General features: G+C 43.4%; 1 protein-coding gene across 1 annotated transcript in view; it reads left to right on the top strand.

The window, feature by feature from the left end:
• Positions 1-21,583, top strand: part of LOC311104273 (protein phosphatase 1 regulatory subunit 1B-like) — a 34,918-nt gene that overhangs the window by 10,297 nt on the left and 3,038 nt on the right. Inside the window, 4 exon segments of the mRNA XM_084146062.1 lie at positions 17,797-17,880; positions 17,996-18,071; positions 19,560-19,580; positions 19,583-19,695. Coding sequence (XP_084002188.1) covers positions 17,797-17,880; positions 17,996-18,071; positions 19,560-19,580; positions 19,583-19,650 — 249 coding nt within the window. The 3' untranslated portion in view covers positions 19,651-19,695.

The raw sequence follows: 21,583 nt of genomic DNA, 5'->3' as shown, positions 1-21,583 counted from the left end.
GGTGTGACATCATACTGCCAGTATTTATAATTACTTCCTGTATGTGTGGTCAGTGGAGAACCCCTCCAGCTGCTTCCTCATAGTGCCCATCTGTTGGCTCAGTTAGCCATTGGTGGGGTCAAAAGTCTCTTAGGATGTTTGCTGGTTACTCATCGAATCCCAGTGAATGGTGTCTGATATCATCATCTCTTCTACCGTGACACTGTGATGAGTGTGAGTGGATCTGACGAAGGTGTGACATGATAGAGCTGTGTACCTACTGTACTGTATGTGACTCTCTCAGATGTTAGATTAGAGAGAAAGGGGCTGAGGTTCCTATAGGTGGGTGTATTAGGGTGTAAGAAGAGGTACATGGAGACAGTATGGGCAAGCTATTGGGATGCTGGGGTTTTATTTAATTTGATTTATTAGGATCCCCATTAGCCAATGCCAATTGCGACAGCTAGTCTTACTGGGGTCCGACACATTATGAAAAATACATTACAGACAAAATACTTTACAATTGATATACATCAGTTACACATACATCAGTGGAGGCTGCTGAGGGGAGGACGGCTCATAATAATGGCTGGAATGGAGTCAATGGAATGGCATCAAACACATCAAAGATGTGGTTTTCATGTGGTAGATACCATTCAATTGACTCCATTCCAGACATTATTATTAGCCGTCCTCCCCTCAGCAGCCTCCACTGACATACAGTGAGGGAAAAAAGTATTTGATCCCCTGCTGATTTTGTATGTTTGCCCACTGACAAAGACATGATCAGTCTATAATTTTAATGGTAGGTTTATTTGAACAGTGAGAGACAGAATAACAACAAATAAATCCAGAAATACGCATGTCAACAATGTTATAAATTGATTTGCATTTTAATGAGGGAAATAATTATTTTACCCCTCTGCAAAACATGACTTAGTACTTGGTGGCAAAACCCTTATTGGCAATCACAGAGGTCAGACGTTTCTTGTAGTTGGCCACCAGGTTTGCACACAACATCTCAGGAGGGATTTTGTTCCACTCTTTGCAGATCTTCTCCAAGTCATTAAGGTTTCGAGGCTGACGTTTGGCAACTCAAACCTTCAGCTCCCTCCACAGATCTTCTATGGGATTAAGGTCTGGAGACTGGCTAGGCCACTCCAGGACCTTAATGTGCTTCTTCTTGAGCCACTCCTTTGTTGCCTTGGCCATGTGTTTTGGGTCATTGTCATGCTGGAATATCCATCCACGACCCATTTTCAATGCCCTGGCTGAGGGAAGGTTCTCACCCAAGATTTGACGGTACATGGCCCCATCCATCGTCCCTTTGATGCGGTGAAGTTGTCCTGTCCCCTTAGCAGAAAAACATAATGTTTCCATCTCCATGTTTGACGGTGGGGATGGTGTTCTTGAGGTCATAGGCAGCATTCCTCCTCCTCCAAACACGGCAAGTTGAGTTGATGCCAAAGAGCTCGATTTTGGTCTCATCTGACCACAACACTTTCACCCAGTTCTCCTCTGAATCATTCAGATGTTCATTGGCAAACTTCAGTCGGGCCTGTATATGTGCTTTCTTGAGCAGGGAGACCTTGCGGGCGCTGCAGGATTTCAGTCCTTCACGGCGTAGTGTGTTACCAATTGTTTTCTTGGTGACTATGGTCCCAGCTGCCTTGAGATCATTGACAAGATCCTCCCTTGTAGTTTTGGGCTGATTCTTCACCGTTCTCATGATCATTGCAACTCCATGAGGTGAGATCTTGCATGGAGCCCCAGGCCGAGGGAGATTGACAGTTTTGTGTTTCTTCCATTTGCGAATAATCGCACCAACTGTTGTCACCTTCTCACCAAGCTGCTTGGCGATGGTCTTGTAGCCCATTCCAGCCTTGTGTAGGTCTACAATCTTGTCCCTGACATCCTTGGAGAGCTCTTTGGTCTTGGCCATGGTGGAGAGTTTGGAATCTGATTGATTGCTTCTGTGGACAGGTGTCTTTTATATAGGTAACAAGCTGAGATTAGGAGCACTTCCTTTAAGAGTGTGCTCCTAATCTCAGCTCGTTACCTGTATAAAAGACACCTGGGAGCCAGAAATCTTTCTGATTGAGAGGGGGTCAAATACTTATTTCCCTCATTAAAATGCAAATCAATTTATAAAATGTTTGACATGCGTTTTTCTGGATTTTGTTGTTGTTATTCTGTCTCTCACTGTTCAAATAAACCTACCATTAAAATTATAGACTGATCATTTCTTTGTCAGTGGACAAACGTACAAAATCAGCAGGGGATCAAATACTTTTTCCCCTCACTGTACATGTCAGTACATACACACAAAAAGTAGGTCACATGGGGGAGAGGCGTTGTGCCGTGAGGTGTTGCTTTATTCGTTTTTTGAAATCAGGTTTGATGTTCACTTGCGCTATATAAGATGGAAGGGAGTTCCATGCACTCATGGCTCTGTATAATACTGTGCATTTCCTTGAATTTGTTCTGGACCTGTGGACTGTGAAAAGACCCCTGGTGGTATGTCTGGTGGTGTGTGTGTGTCAGTGCTGTGTGTAAGTTGACTATGCAAACAATTTGGAATTTCCAACACATTAATGTTTCTTATAAAAACAAGAAGTGACGCAGTCAGTCTTTCCTCAACTCTTAGCCAAGAGAAACTGGCATGCATAGTATTAATATTAGCCCTCTGACTACATTGAAGAGCAAGACGTGCCGCTCTGGCTATAGGGATGCTCTGACCTCCCTATTTCACTTTGTTTACACAAAGTTCCAACCTGCTATCTTCTATCCACATGCAGCCCGCATGTACTGTACATCTCTTCCTTCAAACACGATGATCATTTTACATTTTAGTCATTTAGCAGACGCTCTTATCCAGAGCGACTTACAGTTAGTGAGTGCATACATTTTTTTTTTCATACTGGCCCCCCCGTGGGAAACAAACCCACAACCCTGGTGTTGCAAGCGCCATGCTCTACCAACTGAGCTACGCGGTTGATAGAGTTCTTTTTAGTTCATAAACTCATAATACCAGCAGTACTCTGGTAAAGTAGAGAGAGAGATGTTCATTATTTCCCTACTATATTTTGTTATCTGTCACCAGAAGAATTCCATTACTTTTCGGTCTGTGCTGAGTTCCCAAACCATGTCAGCACCACAGGCTTTTGATTTAAACCTTTGCTGTTTTTGTTCTTGACAGAAGTGTTGCCATGTTGCTAATGCCTCTTAATAGAAAAATAATCTCAGTGCACAAACGGAAGGATTACTTTTCGCTTTATTGTGTCATTGCCTTGGCCCTTTACAGCGAGCTAGCACTTAGCGCGACCTAAAGGTCCAACCATTTAATTTGTCTGGGCTCTCCCAAGGCCTGACACGGAGAGGAAGGGTGATACCACTGGAGAATTGAATAGAGTGAGTCCTGCTGCCTTAGATATTAGGCAGACACAGAGCTGTGATAGCAGAGGGTGAATGAGGCTTTGCAGCTATGTGCTCTTAATCAGAGATGGACAGAGCAGAGATGAAGGGGTTAAAGAGAGAGAGGGGGGACAGAGATAGAAGTATGGATTAGTGTGCGTGCGTGCGTGTGTTTGTGTGTGTGCGTGCATGCATGCGTGCGCGTGTGTGTGTGTGTGTGTGTGTGTGAGAGAGAGAGAGAGAGAGAGAGCGAGAGAGAGAGACTAGGAGCAGATGAGAGGAGGGGATATTGCACAGAGCATTGACCTGCTTGTGACAGAGAGGGAGAGGGAGAGGGAGAGGGAGAGGGAGAGGGAGAGGGAGAGGGAGAGGGAGAGGGAGAGGGAGAGGGAGGGGGAGAAGGAGAGGGAGAGAATAGTAGCAGATGGGAGCATGGGATATTGCACAAAGCATTGACCTGCTTGTGTGTGTGTGTGTGTGAGAGAGAGAGAGAGAGAGAGAGAGAGAGAGAGAGAGAGAGAGAGAGAGAGAGAGAGAGAGAGAGAGAGAGAGAGAGAGAGAGAGAGAGAGAGAGAGAGAGAGAGAGAGAGAGAGAGAGAATATGATTTTAATGAGCTGTGTGTGACAGTGTTTGGTTGGATGGGTGGTTAGTCACTCCTCACTCGTGAGTGTGTGTCTGGTTGCACACGTAAGTGTACTTTTAATTGCATAAAAGTTGCCATGCACATATGCAAACACTATTCCCGGTTAGTGTAGCCCATGAGTGTCTGTGTGAGGCCGGGCATTCTAATTGTACTGTATATCAATCACTTTTAAATCTATATGTGTCTGAGTTGAATTATGGCCCAATCATTACAGTGAGAGAGACAAGGACGGAACTCCCCTTTATGGGACCTACAGTGATGGAAAAAAGTATTTGATCCCCTGCTGATTTTGTACGTTTGCCCACTGACAAAGACATGATCAGTCTGTAATTTTAATGGTAGGTTTATTTGAACAGTGAGAGACAGAATAACAACAACAAAATCCAGACAAAGCATGTCAAAAATGTTATAAATTGATTTGCATTTTAATGAGGGAAATAAGTATTTGACCCCTCTGCAAAACATGACTTAGTACTTGGTGGCAAAACCCTTGTTGGCAATCATAGAGGTCAGACGGGTCTTGTAGTTGGCCACCAGGTTTGCACACATCTCAGGAGGGATTTTGTTCCACTCCTCTTTGCAGATCTTCTCCAAGTCATTAAGGTTTCGAAGCTGACGTGTGGCAACTCGAACCTTCAGCTCGCTCCACAGATTTTCTATGGGATTAAGGTCTGGAGACTGGCTAGGCCACTCCAGGACCTTAATGTGCTTCTTCTTGAGCCACTCCGTTGTTGCCTTGGCCGTGTGTTTTGGGTCATTGTCATGCTGGAAAACCCATCCACGACTCATTTTCAATGCCCTGGCTGAGGGAAGGAGGTTCTCACCCAAGATTTCACGGTACATGGCCCCGTCCATCATCCCTTTGATGCGGTGAAGTTGTCCTGTCCCCTTAGTAGAAAAACACCCCCTTAGCATAATGTTTCCACCTCCATGTTTGACGGTGGGGATGATGTTCTTGGGGTCATAGGCAGCATTCCTCCTCCTCCAAACACGGCGAGTTGAGTTGATGCCAAAGAGCTCGATTTTGGTCTCATCTGACCACAACACTTTCACCCAGTTCTCCTCTGAATCATTCAGATGTTCATTGGCAAACTTCAGACGGCCCTGTATATGTGCTTTCTTGAGCAGGGGGACTTTGTGGGCGCTGCAGGATTTCAGTCCTTCACGGTGTAGTGTGTTACCAATTGTTTTCTTGGTGACTATGGTCCCAGCTCCCTTGAGATCATTGACAAGATCCTCCCGTGTAGTTCTGGGCTGATTCCTCACCGTTCTCATGATCATTGCAACTCCACGAGGTGAGATCTTGCATGGAGCCCCAGGCCGAGGGAGATTGATAGTTATTTTCTGTTTCTTCCATTTGCGAATAATCGCACCAACTGTTGTCACCTTCTCACCAAGCTGCTTGGCGATGGTCTTGTAGCCCATTCCAGCCTTGTGTAGGTCTACAATCTTGTCCCTGACATCCTTGGAGAGCTCTTTGGTCTTGGCCATGGTGGAGAGTTTGGAATCTGATTGATTGATTGCTTCTGTGGACAGGTGTCTTTTATACAGGTAACAAACTGAGATTAGGAGCACTCCCTTTAAGAGTGTGCTCCTAATCTCAGCTCGTTACCTGTATAAAAGACACCTGGGAGCCAGAAATCTTTCTGATTGAGAGGGGGTCAAATACTTATTTCCCTCATTAAAATGCAAATCAATTTATAACAATTTTGACATGCGTTTTTCTCAATTTTTTTGTTCTTATTCTGTCTCTTACTGTTCAAATAAACCTACCATTAAATTTATAGACTGATCATTTCTTTGCCAGTGGGCAAACGTACAAAATCAGCAGGGGATCAAATACTTTTTTCCCTCACTGTAAGTGCTGCGTCCACCTCTATCTCTGGGATCTGCCACACACTGGGCTAATGAAATGGGCTAATGAAATGAAGTAGTACCTACCCTATTCCTGGGGGACAGGACAGGACGCCCCCTAGGGCTGACAGGGGGGTATAACATGGGGATGTGTCTCTAATTGTGTTGTGTTGGCATTGCAGGTGCCGGGTGGATATAGTGTCTCCCTTTAGAGATGGTAGGCTGGTATGACGTAGTAGAGCTCTGCTTAGTTTTAGCAGCACTAGCTAGAGAGAGCCTCTCTCTTGGCTACGCAGGGTCCCCTGGGGGTCCTCAGATCTAGTTTACTTTGTTCTACTGCTGTCTTTTAATAGGCTGGCCCGTTAGCTGCCCTATCTATGAGGACCACCTCTTGGGAGCAGACCCACATCAGACAGACCTGCACCCCACTCAGCAACGCAAGGGTGCTAACCCTCACACTCTCTTTTTTTCTATACACACACATGCATGCACGCACAAACACATGCGCACGCACGTACACACACACACATACATGGACATGCACACATGCACACATGCATGAGCACACAATAACGCACGCACACACACAGAAACACACACACCCCGTTGTGCAATGTCAACCGTTGAACAATGGCATATGAATCCCACCAGAGTCATCGTCACACATTATTGAACGCAGGAGTGAAGAGGAGAGAAGGGTTGTTGTGCCCAGTGCAGATTGACTTGGTCCTACCAGCTCAGTTTAGTCTTCCATACCCGCTATGCTACTGATTAAAATACCATCACTGAGTGGACTCACAGTCCATTAGTGTCTACAGTATTATAGCAGAACAAAAGCAGGAAAAAGAGAAACATCCAGGAGTGAAAGTGTCATGAATCAAAGTAGGTTCAAAGCGTTCTCTTTTCCGCACACCGTCACTACAGTTCTACACACACACGCGTACACACACACATGCACAAATACACACACATGCACACCAGTGGAGGCTGATGAGGGGAGGATGGCTTATAATAATGGCTGGAGTGGAGTCAATGGACTGGTATCAACCACATGGTAACCATATGTTTGATGTGGTTGATACCATTCCATTGACTCCATTCCAGACATTATTATGAGCCGTCCTCCTCTCAGCAGCCTCCACTGATGCACACACACACACACTTACCCTACATCAGCATTTATCTAACCCACCATCAGTTTAAATAAGGTCTCCTTTTGATGTAACCTTAGTTTAACCAGGTGAGTCAGTCAAGCACCCTCTTATTGACAATGACGGCCTGGCTCTCTTGAAGCTTAAGAGCTGTGATATTTCTCCTGTGCTTGTAGGCTCAGTGGGAGACAGGGAGTCCCGTGGGGACACATACCGGCTGCAGCCCCACCCGTGGAGCCCATGAGTGGCCCTGTGACAGCTCATCAACAGCCCTGGTCTGTGTCCCAAATGGCACCATATTTCCAATATAGTGGACTACCATTGACCAGGGCCTACCCTGTTCAAAGGAAGTGCACTATAAAAAATATGGTGCCATTTGGGATGCATTCCTGCTCTACAGAGCGGCTGAGAGGCCAGAAACAGTGGGACTCATACTTAATGATACTGAACAATGACTGCCACTGAAGAGGGTGGGAGGCGGGGGGGGGGGGGGGGGGGGGGGGTTTAAAGTATAACAGAAGTAATCTCACATGCTGTGCCCCAGTATAAAAGCGTAAATGTGAAAGTCACAGATGATCTTATGTAACTACTGAAGTGGGGCGATTGAAAGATTGGAAAATTACAAGTCGCTGTGTGTTATGTCTTCTGGCCTTTCCCACCGTCATCCACCCTGCTGCCACCGTCACCCAGCTGGATGTGTGTGTATGAGAAATGCCAGGTGTGTGTATGTGTGTTTGACCCGTATACGGTGCATATTATTCTTGGTAATTGCATGTGTGCATAATCACTGTGCATTGATGTCCGACCCCTCTATGTGTTTATAACTGTATATATTCACCTTCTCTATAATACATGGTGACCTTTTCCTGGAAGCAGCTTGACGCCATTCATTGGTCCATTACAGGAAGTCATTCATCACTCTAGCAACCCTAGTACTCTACAGGTAGTAGTGGCAGTAAAGAGGTTTAGGGTTAAAGGTCATCGTCCCTTCATTAACATGATGAGGCCAGTTGCGATATTAGTATGAGCTGAGTCACTCACAGACACACTCTGAGGGTCCACACACACACACACACACACACACACACACACACACACTTACACACCACCGGCTTGTTTTGTACTGTAGGTGAACGCGTATCAAATAAATCATTTTATTATACCACAATGACCTCAATTATCCAGCAACACCCTACAATCAGCTCTAGGGCAAAAACACATACTCTTGCTCTATCCCCCTGTCTCTCACATTCTCTCTCTCTCTCGCTGTGTGTATGCCGCTTGCTTTCTCTACCTTTTTGAGCTCCCTTGACATTTGTTATTTTAATTGATCTTGCTACCTTTAAAAAATATATATGTGTCATTTAGCAGACGCTCTTATCCAGAGGGACTTACAGGAGCAATTAGGGTTAAGTGCCTTGCTCAAGGGCACATCGACAGATTTTTCACCTAGTCGGCTCGGGGATTAGAACCAGCGACCGTGCGGTTACTGGCACAACGCTCTTAACCACTAAGCTCTCTTCCTCTAAAGAAAAACGTCATCTCAGAGCTCACACCAGAGCCCTAGGAAGGCCAGTCCTCTACATACCTAGATTGGTACTACGCATAAGACCAATAAACATCCCGGTACAGTAGCTGGGACATGGGCCTGGTTAACATCTTGTCTGCTGTGCTCTGTCTCTTCCACCACCACCTCAGGCAGGCAGGCCGGCAAGGGGGTTGGTTTTACCAAGCAGAGGTATCAGGTGTCAGCCATGCTGACCAGCAGCCACAGCAGCCCCCAGGGCCCCTCACCATGTCAGGGGAGAGAGATGGAGACGTAGGGGGTCACACAGTGAGGGAGCCCTGCTGGGATGTCTCCCACTGAGGGAGTGGAGAGACGTCATTCAGGCTGAGCACCATAATAAGATTACAAAACCCGGTGGGCACAGCCCGGTGATGTGGGGAAATGGGAGAGAGAGAGGAGAGAGAGAAAGAGGAAAGCGATAGGAGAGAGAGGTAGGTTGAGAGAGAAGGTTATAAAGAAATAGAGGAGGGGGATTGAGGATAATGTCATGTCACTGTCAAGGAATGAAGAATAATATGTGGAGTGAACAGGATAAAGGGAGAAGAGGATGAAGTGGAATTGGAAGTGGGGGATGAGAGAGAGTGAGAGTGAGGGATAGAGGAGAAGTGAGGAGAGATATACAGAACCTTCATGATGAGATTATGATGTGTTGTGTGGCCCACCAAGCCTCTGCTTTGGCAACAGTGACCTGCCTGCTCTGATGCACAGCTGCCAGACCCAGGATATTTCCCAAATGGCACCCTATTCCCTCTATAGTGTACTACTTTTGACCAGAGTTTTGACCAGGGCACAGGGGTCTCTGGTCAAAAGTAGTGCTCTACTGTATGTAGGGAATAGGGTGGCATTTGGGACGCAGATCCTGTCTGCCCTGGTTAACTAGAGGAATGAGATCCACAGGGTCAAACACAAACACATCCAGAGAGCAACTTCACGGAAAATAGAGAAGTGCTACTAATGTTGTGTGACACCATAAACAGAGAGGAGCAAAGGTTCAGGTTATGGCCAAGGTTGGCTGATCTAGATCTAGAGAGGACCCACTGGTTACAAACGGGTTAAATCAACATTGTTTCAACTTAATTTGTCAACGTATTGTGATGTGTTGTCTACGTGGGAAATACATTGGATTTGAAAAAAACATCAGCGTAAACTATTGTTTTGAAGGTAACATTTCAACCACAGGATTATGTGATCATGGTAAACAATATTCAACATAGACAAACCTAGTATAAAATATGTTGAATTTTCACCTTTGAAACAATGTCATCTTCGACGCAATATCCACTATAAGAAAAAAAACTATAGGCTGGGCAGTACCTCCTACTGGAGAGTTGATCTACAGCTACCCGTTGGTCTCCCATCCACTGTTTTAACCAAACCCAACACTGCTTAGCTTTAATATTTGTCACTGACTATTACCAACGTGCTATGATGAGAACTATTTTTGAGAAATCTCCACATAGATTCAATGTTGCTATCGAAGTTATTCTAAGGGTAGGTTCAACAGAGCAAATTCAATATCAATCATATATCATCAATGAAAAAAAATATCAGAAACTTTGAACATCCCACGGAGCACCATTAAATCCATTATTAAAAAATTGAAAGAATATGGCACCACAACAAACCTGCCAAGAGAGGGCCGCCCACCAAAACTCATGGACCAGGCAAGGAGGACATTAATCAGAGAGGCAACAAAGAGACCAAAGATAACCCTGAAGGAGCTGCAAAGCTCCACAGCGGAGATTGGAGTATCTGTCCATAGGACCACTTTAAGCCGTACACCCCACAGAGCTGGGCTTTACAGAAGAGTGGACAGAAAAAAGCCATTGCTTAAAGACAAAAATAAGCAAACACGTTTGGTGTTTGCCAAAACGCATGTGGGAAACTCCCCAAACATATGGAAGAAGGTACTCTGGTCAGATGAGACTAAAATTGAGCTTTTTGGCCATCAAGGAAAACGGTATGTCTGGCGCAAACCTAACACCTCTCATCACCCTGAGAACACCATCCCCACAGTGAAGCATGGTGGTGGCAGCATCATGCTGTGGGGATGTTTTTCATCGGCAGGGACTGAGAAACTGGTCAGAATTGAAGGAATGATTGATGGCGCTAAATACAGGGAAATTCTTGAGGGAAACCTGTTTCAGTCTTCCAGAGATTTGAGACTGGGACGGAGGTTCACCTTCCAGCAGGACAATGACCCTAAGCATACTGCTAAAGCAACACTTGAGTGGTTAAGGGGAAACATTTAAATGTCTTGGAATGGCCTAGTCAAAGCCCAGACCTCAATCCAATTGAGAATCTGTTGTATGACTTAAAGATTGCTGTACACCAGCGGAACCCATCCAACTTGAAGGAGCTGGAGCAGTTTTGCCTTGAAGAATGGACAAAAATCCCAGTGGCTAGATGTGCCAAGCTTATAGAGACATACCCCAAGAGACTTGCAGCTGTAATTGCTGCAAAAGGTGGCTCTACAAAGTATTGACTTTGGGGGGGTGGATAGTTACGCACTCTCAAGTTTTCTGTTTATTTGTCTTTAGTTGTTGTTTGTTTCACAATAAAAAGTATTTTGCATCTTCAAAGTGGTAGGCATGTTGTGTAAATCAAATGATACAAACCCCCCAAAAATCAACTTTAATTCCAGGTTGTAAGTCAACAAAATAGGAAAAATGCCAAGGGGGTGAATACTTTCGCAAGCCACTGTATAGTTTAAATTCAGCCCAGGATGAAACTAAAAATAGACAATGCATATAGGCCTAGGGTTTCAAGCTTTGGTTGATTTCAAATGGAATCTACAAGTTAATAATACATATGTTGCATTCACTTCTCCATTCAACCAAAAATAAAAGTTAAAGAATAGAGATTAAATCAAATCAAACTGTAGATTTTTGGTTGAAATGAAGAGGGGAATCCAACATATCAATTGTTATTGAATTTGTAGACAAACTGGAACTAAAGCCAGGCTCAGTGGCTCAGATGGAGCTATCCAAGTAGAAGATACATCTCCTTCAAAAGTTGATATCTGGTTGCGTTGTCCACCAAACACAATTCAATATTAATTTTGTAAGACAGCAAATAGCCTAATGTGAAGGCTATCTTACAAACGAATTTAACAATATTTATTCAACCTTAAAATGAGTAACACATCCATGGCCACATTTTGAGGTTACTGTAACAATAAATGTTTTCTTATGTAATCATAGAAAGCGTGCATGTTCAGGTTTGCAGGTCTGTGGAAATCTTCACAATTGCTATGATAATCTGCATCGAATCTAAAACAGAATTGATCCCTTGCACCATGTACTTTAATGCAATCTCAACTAACTGCAATCCAGGTCATTTGGTCGTGCTGTTAGATCAAACACAGTGATAACACATTAAGTTGTTGTATAAATAAACAAAACATCTGACATTGTATTCCCATTTGAACTTGAGTGTACTTTTAAATGGTTGAAAGCGCAGTGATAACACATTTAAGTGACAACTAAACCAAATATCAGACATTGATCTTTTCATTGGAATTTGGTTGTGATTTTAGATCAGGGGTTCTCAACCATTTTGTGTTAGCAAATTCATCAAAGACCTCTTCATAATCAGAACACAATTAATGTGCAATAACAATAGCCTACAAGGAGTTTTACTATGACGTCTGGATGAACCAAGTCTCGGGCCCAGGGAAATAACATTTAAAAGGCCTGCCTCTTGGCATCAGACAGAACATTTAGCAGTTTTCAATCTAATTTCTTGTAATTCTACACATTTTGTCATGGGACAGAGATCTTTTTTTTGCTGTTGCAGCTTTAAAGCTAATATCCTGCAATTCAACACAGGGAGAAAACTTTGCAAATTTAAAGGGGGGGGGGGGGGGGGGGTAGTATTGAATAGAAAAAATTATAATTGGTGGAGTACTGTGGATACCAATATCCCTGTGAGCCTCCCAGGCCCATGTTGCCCAGGATTAAGAACATACATTGTAAGCATTTCACAGTTAGCCTACACCTGTTGTTTACGAAGCATGTGACAAATAAAATTTGATTTGATTTTTTTTTTTTGTAGATTAACAAGTTTACATTGTATTGTTTTAAACACTTTAAACTTATTCCACAGATCCTTGGCCAAAAGTCATTTAATCTGTTGTTAGTAATATTCCCCCCCCTAAAAATGTATGTAAAGATTTTATTTGGACACACCTACTCATTCAAGGGTTTTTCTTTATTTATTTTTTTACAATTCTTTACATTGTAGAATAATAGTGAAGACATCAAAACTATGAAATAACACATATGGAATCATGTAGTAACCAAAAAAAGGGGTTAAACAAATCAAAATATATTTTATATTTGAGATTCTTCAAATAGCCACCCTTTGCCTTGAGGACAGTTTTGCACACTCTTGGCATTCTCTCAACCAGCTACACCTGAAATGCTTTTCCAACAGTCTTGAAGGAGTTCCCACGTATGCTGAGCACTTCTTGGCTGCATTTCCTTCACTCTGCCGTCTGACTCATCCCAAACCATCTCAATTGGGTTGAGGTCGGGGGATTGTGGAGGCCAGGTCATCTGATGCAGCACGTCATCACTCGACTTTTTAGTAAAATAGCCCTTACACAGCCTGGAGGTGTGTTGGGTCATTGTCCTGTTGAAAAGCCCAAACCAGAGGGGATGGCGTATCGCTGCAGAATGCTGTGGTAGCCATGCTGGTTAAGTGTGCCTTGAATTCTAAATAAATCACAGACAGTGTCACCAGCAAAGCCCCCTCACACCATAACACCTCCTCCTCCATTCTTTACGGTGGGAACTACACATGCTGAGATCATCTGTTCACCCACACCGCGTCTCACAAATTTGGACTCCAGACCAAAGGACACATTTCCACCAGTCTAATTTCCATTGCTCATGTTTCTTGGCCCAAGCAGGTCTCTTCTTCTTATTGGTGTCCTTTAGTAGTGGTTTCTTTGCAGCAATTTGACCATGAAGGCCTGATTCACACAGTCCCCTCTGAACAGTTGATGTTGAGATGTGTCTGTTACTTGAACTCTGTGAAGCATTTATTTGGGTTGCAATTTCTGAGGCTGGTAACTCTAATGAACTTATCCTCTGCAGCAGAGGTAACTCTGGGTCTTCCATTCCTGTGGCGGTCCTCATGAGAGACAGTTACATCATAGCGCTTGATGGTTTTTGAAACTGCACTTGAAGAAACCTTAAAAGTTCTTGAGATGTTCCGTATTGACTGACCTTCATGTCTTAAAGTAATGATGGACTGTCGTTTCTCTTTGCTTATTTGAGCTGTTCTTGCCATAATATGGACTTGGTCTTTTACCAAATAGGGCTATCTTCTGTATACCCCCCTAACTTGTCACAACACAACTGATTGGCTCAAACACATTAAGAAGTAAATAAATTCCACAAATTAACTTTTAAGAAGGCACACCTGTTAATTGAAATGCATTCCAGGTGACTACCTCATGAAGCTGGTTGAGAGAATGCCAAGAGTGTGCAAAGCTGTCATCAAGGCAAAGGGTGGCTATTTGAAGAATCTCAAATATAAAATATATTTTGATTTGTTTAACACTTTTTTGGTTACTACATGATTCCATATGTGTTCTTTCATAGTTTTGATGTCTTCGCTATTATTCTACAATGTAAACAAAAACTTGAATAAGTAGTATGTCCAAACTTTTGACTGGTACTGTATATTTTGTATATTTTGAGATCTGGCCGTGGACCCCAATTTAAGAACCTCTGTTTTATATGGTTAAAAAGAAGAGTGATAACACATTGGGAATTCAACAAACCTTTGGCTGTCTTTTTTAATGGGTGAAAATAGGTTGGAATCTCATGGATCAACGTACTAAATGTTACCTGTGTGCCCAGTGAGGAGACTTGTAATGACCTTCTCTGTTTGACCTTCCAGGCTTCCATCCATATAGTAGTGCACTATTCATCTGACCTGAATGAATGTATGCAAAACAACTTACCACAGCTAGTTTGAAAACTGTTTTATGCTTGATCTATTTAGACTGTGGGAGACTGTGTGTTTGTGAGTCAATGCACTGTGAGTGTTGTTGCCAAATCTTCACAGTGGGGTTCTACAAGGAATTAAAACTACAGAACAGAAGGCCCCATAAACCGTTCTCCTTGACCCTCTCTCTGCATTCCTTCCATTGTCAAATTAATTAACCTTGTACTGTAGCTTAAGAATGCCAGTGTTGACAGAATGAGAGAGCCGTCTGTAGCGTACTGTGAGCACCCAGTTAGAGTGGGTAGCAGGTTACCCATTGGGACAGAGAGTGTACTAGAGTATATATAGTAAACAGGAAGCCCAAGGGGAGTGAGCTCCAGTCTGCCTGCCACTGGTGTAGAGAGGCTGGAGAGAGGAGGGGAAAGAGGGGGAAAGAGGAGGGGAGAGAGGAAGGGAGAGAGGGGGAGAGAGGCGGAGACAGGAGGGGAGTAACCCTAACCCGATGCTGGGGTTAGATTCCTCCAATCTCCCCCCTCCATATCCCTCATTTCTGTGACGGGGAAAGGCATACAGTCCCCATACCATGCACACATTAACTGGAGATTGCATCAACACACACATGTAATACAGTACGCTTGCATGTACTATAGGTATGCAGGGCCCTCACAGGGAAAATCAATAAGCCACATGTTTTTGTTTCCACATGTTTTTGTTTTGGTTTGCACATACGCAAACATGAATGCACGCACACAGACTTGTTTGCTTGAGTGACATAGTTTTGCATCAAACTACTGTTCTGCAGTGAATACCCAGAGGCACATGCATATTGATTGGTAAACTATGTTTGTACCATATAATGTATATATTGATCATGTTCTAAGTACAATGTATGTAATGACTAAAGTAGAGTTCAGAGTGATGCTGATTTCTCCCGGGGGGGGTTGCTCTGTTAAGTGGTCTAAATCAGGGTCACACGGAGTGTTTCTTGGTACTCTTAAACAAATCTACGTTGAAGCAAAAGTATACACTTCACGCACATGGTTATGGGCTTAGAAAAAAGAAGACACCTGTACCATGTCATATATAGAGTTGAAATGTATTCAATTTTGAATTTGCATCCCAATATTACACTTTATATACAGTACCAGTCAAAAGTTTGGACACACCTACTCATTCAAGGGTTTTTCGTTATTTTTAATATTTGTTACATTGTAGAATAATAGTGAAGACATCAAAACTATGAAATAACACATATGGAATCATGTAGGAACCATTAAACAAATCAAAATATATTTTATATTTGAGATTCTTCAAATAGCCACCCTTTGCCTTGATGACAGCTTTGCACACTCTTGGCATTCTCTCAACCAGCTTCACCTGGAATGCTTTTCCAACAGTCTTGAAGGAGTTCCCACATATGCTGAGCACTTGTTGGCTGCATTTCCTTCACTCTGCCATCCGACTCATCCCAAACCATCTCAATTGGGTTGATGTCGGGGGATTGTGGAGGCCAGGTCATCTGATGCAGCACTCCATCACTCTCCATCACTCTCCTTCTTGGTGTGTTGGGTCATTGTCCTGTTGAAAAACAAATGATAGTCCCACTAAGCCCAACCAGAGGGGATGGCGTATCGCTGCAAAATGCTGTGGTAGCCATGCTGGTTAAGTGTGCCTTGATTTCTGAATAAATCACAGATAGTGTCACCAGTAAAGCACCCCCACACCATAACACCTCCTCCTCCATGCTTTACGGTGGGAATTATACATGCGGAGATCATGCGTTCACCCACTCCGTGTCTCACAAAGACACAGCGGTCTGAAACAAAAATCTCCAAATTGGACTCCAGACCAAAGGACAAATTTCCACTGGTCTAATGTCTATTGCTCGTGTTTCTTGGCCCAAGCTGCTCTCCTCTTATTATTGGTGTCCTTTAGTAGTGGTTTCTTTGCAGCAATTTGACCATGAAGTCCCCTTTGAACAGTTGATGTTGAGATGTGTCTGTTACTTGAACTCTGTGAAGCATTTATTTGGGCTGCAATTTCTGAGGCTCGTAACTCTAACGAACTTATCCTCTGCAGCAGAGGTAACTCTGGGTCTTCCATTCCTGTGGCGGTCCTCATGAGAGCCAGTTACATCATAGTGCTTGATGGTTTTTGCGACAGCACTTGAAGAAACTCTAAAAGTTCTTGAAATGTTCCGTATTGACCGACCTTCATGTCTTAAAGTAATGATGGACTGTCGTTTCTCTTTGCTTATTTGAGCTGTTCTTGCCATAATATGGACTTGGTCCTTTACCAAATAGGGCTATCTTCTGTATACCCCCCCTACCTTGTCACAACACAACTGATTGGCTCAAATGCATTAAGAAGGAAAGAAATTCCACAAATTAACTTTTAAGAAGGCACACCTATTAATTGAAATGCATTCCAGGTGACTACCTCATAAAGCTGGTTGAGAGAATGTCAAGAGTGTGCAAAGCTGTCATCAAGGCAAAGGGTGGCTATTTGAAGAATCTCAAATAGCCACCCTTTAATATTTATTTAACACTTTTTTGGTTACTACATGATTCCATATGTGTTATTTCATAGTTTTGATGTCTTCATTATTATTCTACAATGTAAAAAATAAAGGAAAAATAAAGGAAAATCCTTGAATGGGTAGGTGTGTCCAAACTTTTGATTGGTAATGTACATCACATAAGACTGAAATATAACAATACTGTTTGACATAGAAACACCAGATTTTCTGTGGGAGAAAAGTTGATTAATTATGAAAAATATTAATAACATTCCACCCATGAGGCCACTAGAGGGCGCTTTGGTCATTCAACTGCAGGAAAGGGATCTAAATGACATCATTGGATGTCCTCTGTTCTGATGACCCCTTGTTGACCCCTAACCTCTGACCCCTGACCTGTCCCGACAGTACTCAGACTTGACTCCTTGCCTGGAGTCAAATTAGGAGAACAAGACACATTACAAGCCCTGATTAGATGGCTGGCACCCAAAATACTGAATTGCTATTTGCATGTTAGAAACGTTCTACACCGAGACTTGATTGATGAGGTTTTAACACTTCATCAAGAGCTTAGTAAGTCACTCAGGGTAATGGTGACAATGTTGGCTGGGACTTTGTTGTTGTTTACGCTTCAGCACAGCCTCACACAGAAATAAACAACAACAAGGGCACCTGATGTTGATGATTCTCTTCTTCTCTCTCGTCTAGATCCGGCGTCGGAGACCAACACCTGCAACACTGTTCAGAGTGGCAGACCAGGGTTCTCCTGAGGATGATCAGTCTACCCATCAGGTAACAGAGCGCCCCTAGTGCCTTGGAGGATAACTGCATGTCACCCTATAGTCATATGAATGGTCGCATTATTTCAAAATTGTAGGCTTCATTCAACTTCTTCTTCCTTCCACAGTGGGTTGTAGGAGAAAATGGGGTACTGAAGCCCAAGCGAGTCAACCCAAATGTGTATCAGCCACCATCCCTGAAAGGTATGAGTACAGTGGGGAAAAAAAGTATTTAGTCAGCCACCAATTGTGCAAGTTCTCCCACTTAAAAAGATGAGAGAGGCCTGTAATTTTCATCATAGGTACACGTCAACTATGACAGACAAAATTAGGAAAAAAAATCCAGAAAATCACATTGTAGGATTTTTAATGAATTTATTTGCATGATACACACACTGTGTTTTACCTTGCTTGACTGTACTGTTGCCTCCTGCTTATATTATTCGTGAAATGGGGGAAGTGGGGTAAGATGCATGTGACAAATTAATGCAACTCATGTCAATCAGTTTGTCTCTTTATTAGGATACGTACCATACATTATATACGTGCAAGAGGGATTTCTTCTATAGAAATAAATACAACTGTTTTGCTTCTATGCACATAGAGAGAGAGAGAGAGAGAGAGAGAGAGAGAGAGAGAGAGAGAGAGAGTGAGAGAGAGAGATAGAGAGAGAGAGAGAGAGAGAGAGAGAGAGAGAGAGAGAGAGAGAGAGAGAGAGAGAGAGAGAGAGAGAGATTAGAGAGTGTGACAGCTGTGAGACATTGAGTGTGAGTCTGTGCAGCTCTGGATCATCCAGGATTACCAAAGGAGCGTATACAGCTGCAGATAGACAAACACACACACACACACACACACACATACACACATACACACATACACAAACACACACACACACACACACACACAGTTCTAAATGTTGCTTCATACTTGTTGCTGCATGCAGAGCCATAAACGTAGAGTAAGTAAGCTAGTATGACCAGAAAAAATCTATTTGGAGGCTTGTCAGTAGATGTTCATTAAAGGGGGATTACTGTGTGCGTGTAGAGTGTAGAGCGTTATTATAATAACCCAGTCTGTGTTCCTGTATCAGTATTCCATCCTTCATTAGCTCAGCCAGGCTCATGGAGAGAGAGAGAGAGAGAGAGGAGAGAGAGAGAGAGAGAGAGAGAGAGAGAGAGAGAGAGAGAGAGAGAGAGAGAGAGAGAGAGAGAGAGAGAGAGAGAGAGAGAGAGAGAGAGAGAGAGAGAGAGAGAGAGAGAGAGAGAGAGAGAGAGAGAGAGAGAGAGAGAGAGGCCAAGGTGACCTAGACAGAGAGGGATTGAGAGAGAGAACGGGGTGAGTCAGCATTGTTTAGAGAGCAAGAGAACAGAGGACCAGACAAGAGAAATTAAAGGATAAAAACAAATGCGGGAAAGAGAAAGGATGTATAATACCAATCCATAACAAACTACAAAACATGAGTGCTGGCTATTCTGCCTCTCAATTTGTCTGTCTGTCTGGGTTGGTGGTTGGCTTGCTGGCTGCTTATCTGTCTGTCTGGCATGCATCTGAAAGCCCGTATGAAGCATGGTAACGTTGACAGTGTTGAATCCTGGTAAACCCAAAACAACCTATCCCTCTCTCCCCCTTGTCCCTGTGTTTGTCCCTGTGTGTGTTCCTGTGTATCCTGTGTGTGTGTATGTGTGCGTCCAGCCGTCCAGAAGATGGCTGAGGCAACATGCAGAACCTGGGTGTCTACCCCCCCTTGGAAGACCCCTTTGAGGGGGAGGAGTACAACGACTAACCTGTCATGAGGAAAGGGAGGAAAGATTCCCCACCAAAGCTGCTGGTGAGATAGGGATTCCATACACTGTCAACAGTAACACACTATATACACTCACTCATATAAATAGTTGCATTGATGCTTTGACCAATGGTAGAACCTGCTTACATGTTTAGCTGTGTGTACAGCCGTTGTTATTCAGTGCCCACTTTTAAGTCAAATGGCTGAACGCACTATGCCACCTTCATGGTTTTAAAACAGCAGGGCCTCAGATAAACACTTCTCTACAAACAAGTAGCAGTGGTGTTATATTAGCACATATTAGCATCACTCCACCAGGCAGACCTCCCTGAGCTCCATCCTGCCCTGTGCCAGTCAGAGGCCAGAGATGCCATGGCTAACAGGCTAACAGTCTATCTGCTCTCTCTGTGGCATCAGTACTGATGCTGGGCTGCCAGCCCAGATGGCATAGCTTCCTAATGAAATCCTCCTGTAGCATCGTTAACGCTGTTTCATTGGCTGTTACTGTCATCATTTTCCAATAAATCTGTAGTTTGAACGCAACACGGCTACAGAGTAGCTGTAGTGTCACACATCGAGAGACAGGGACTCTTAAAGATACATTGAAGTAGACAGTGATTATCATCACTGGAGCAATTGCTTAATTAGGCCTGCATACACATGCACATTTATACAGAAGTCACTTTCATATGCACTGGTATGATTCAGACCTGTATACCATATACCATAGTGCACACACATGTACTTCTACACACACACTCACAGGAGGCACATGCCTGACCAGGAAATGACAGGTAGAACCAGATTACCATAGACTGGTTTGGGAGTAGAGTTATTATGATGTCCCATGAATTGATGAACCTATTTTCCCTAGTGTTGTTGGTTTACCTTCCCTGCATGTCTTTTATACAACATCAAAATCCACAAATCTAAGTAGTCATCAAGCTTCCTTGTGTAAAGGTTAGTGGTTTGATTCGAAGGAGACCGTGTGTACTGCTGTTCTTTGACATCACCTCTTGTCTCCTTAGATCCCAAGCGACCAGCACCATAGACCAATCAGAGAAGCCGGAGGAAGAGGAAGAGGAGGAAGAGAAAGAGAAAGGAGAGGAGAAAGAGGAGAAAAGACGGAAGAAAAGTCAGAGGAGAAGGCAAAGAAAGTGCGCAAAAGTGTAAAGTTTTAAGACAACTTTGAACAAAAACAAATAAAGGAGAGACGGATGGTTGCAGATGTGTGAATGATTGAGTGTAAATACAACTGTTTTGCTTCTATGCACATAGCGAGAGAGAGAGAAGAGAAGAGAGAGAGAGAGAGAGAGAGAGAGAGAGAGAAGAGAGAGAGAGAGAGAGAGAGAGAGAGAGAGAGAGAGAGAGAGAGAGAGGATATAATGATTGCATATAAATACTAGATATGACCCTTATGAAGAGGTGAGGAGTGATACAACACTAGGTCATAAAGAGCAGACTGCAGCCCCAGTTTCTCCTTAGAACTAATGAGACTAGTAGATAGGGCAAGGTCACCAAGGTCACTCTGACCTTGAGGTCCCTCACTGCAAAACTAGTCTTCTCTTCCATGTCAGGGGAACATTCACTTCTCACTTTCTTACTTTGCTCTTTAATAACTACACATGACACTCAAAATAACTGTACATGGACAAATGCTGATGAACAGCTTCAGTATAGTGCACCCCCCCCACACACACACACACACACACAGAGGAGATTTCATCAGTCTCTGACTATCGGTTCAGACTATATTCTAAAGCTTCTCCATTACTGTGCAGATATGATAATACAGACTGACTCCCATATGAGTTCCTTTCAAAATCACAAAGACCTGTATCATGTGTTCCAAATATCTCTGCAGCGTAATCATATTGAGATATTGTCCTTGGAAGAAGTGAGCAGCTACTGCCATCTTGTGGCAAGATAGGGG

The sequence above is a fragment of the Coregonus lavaretus genome, assembly GCF_964263955.1.
Source record: "Coregonus lavaretus genome assembly, chromosome: 28".
Classification (NCBI taxonomy): Eukaryota; Metazoa; Chordata; class Actinopteri; order Salmoniformes; family Salmonidae; genus Coregonus; species Coregonus lavaretus.
This window is presented reverse-complemented; position numbering and strand designations above follow the sequence as displayed.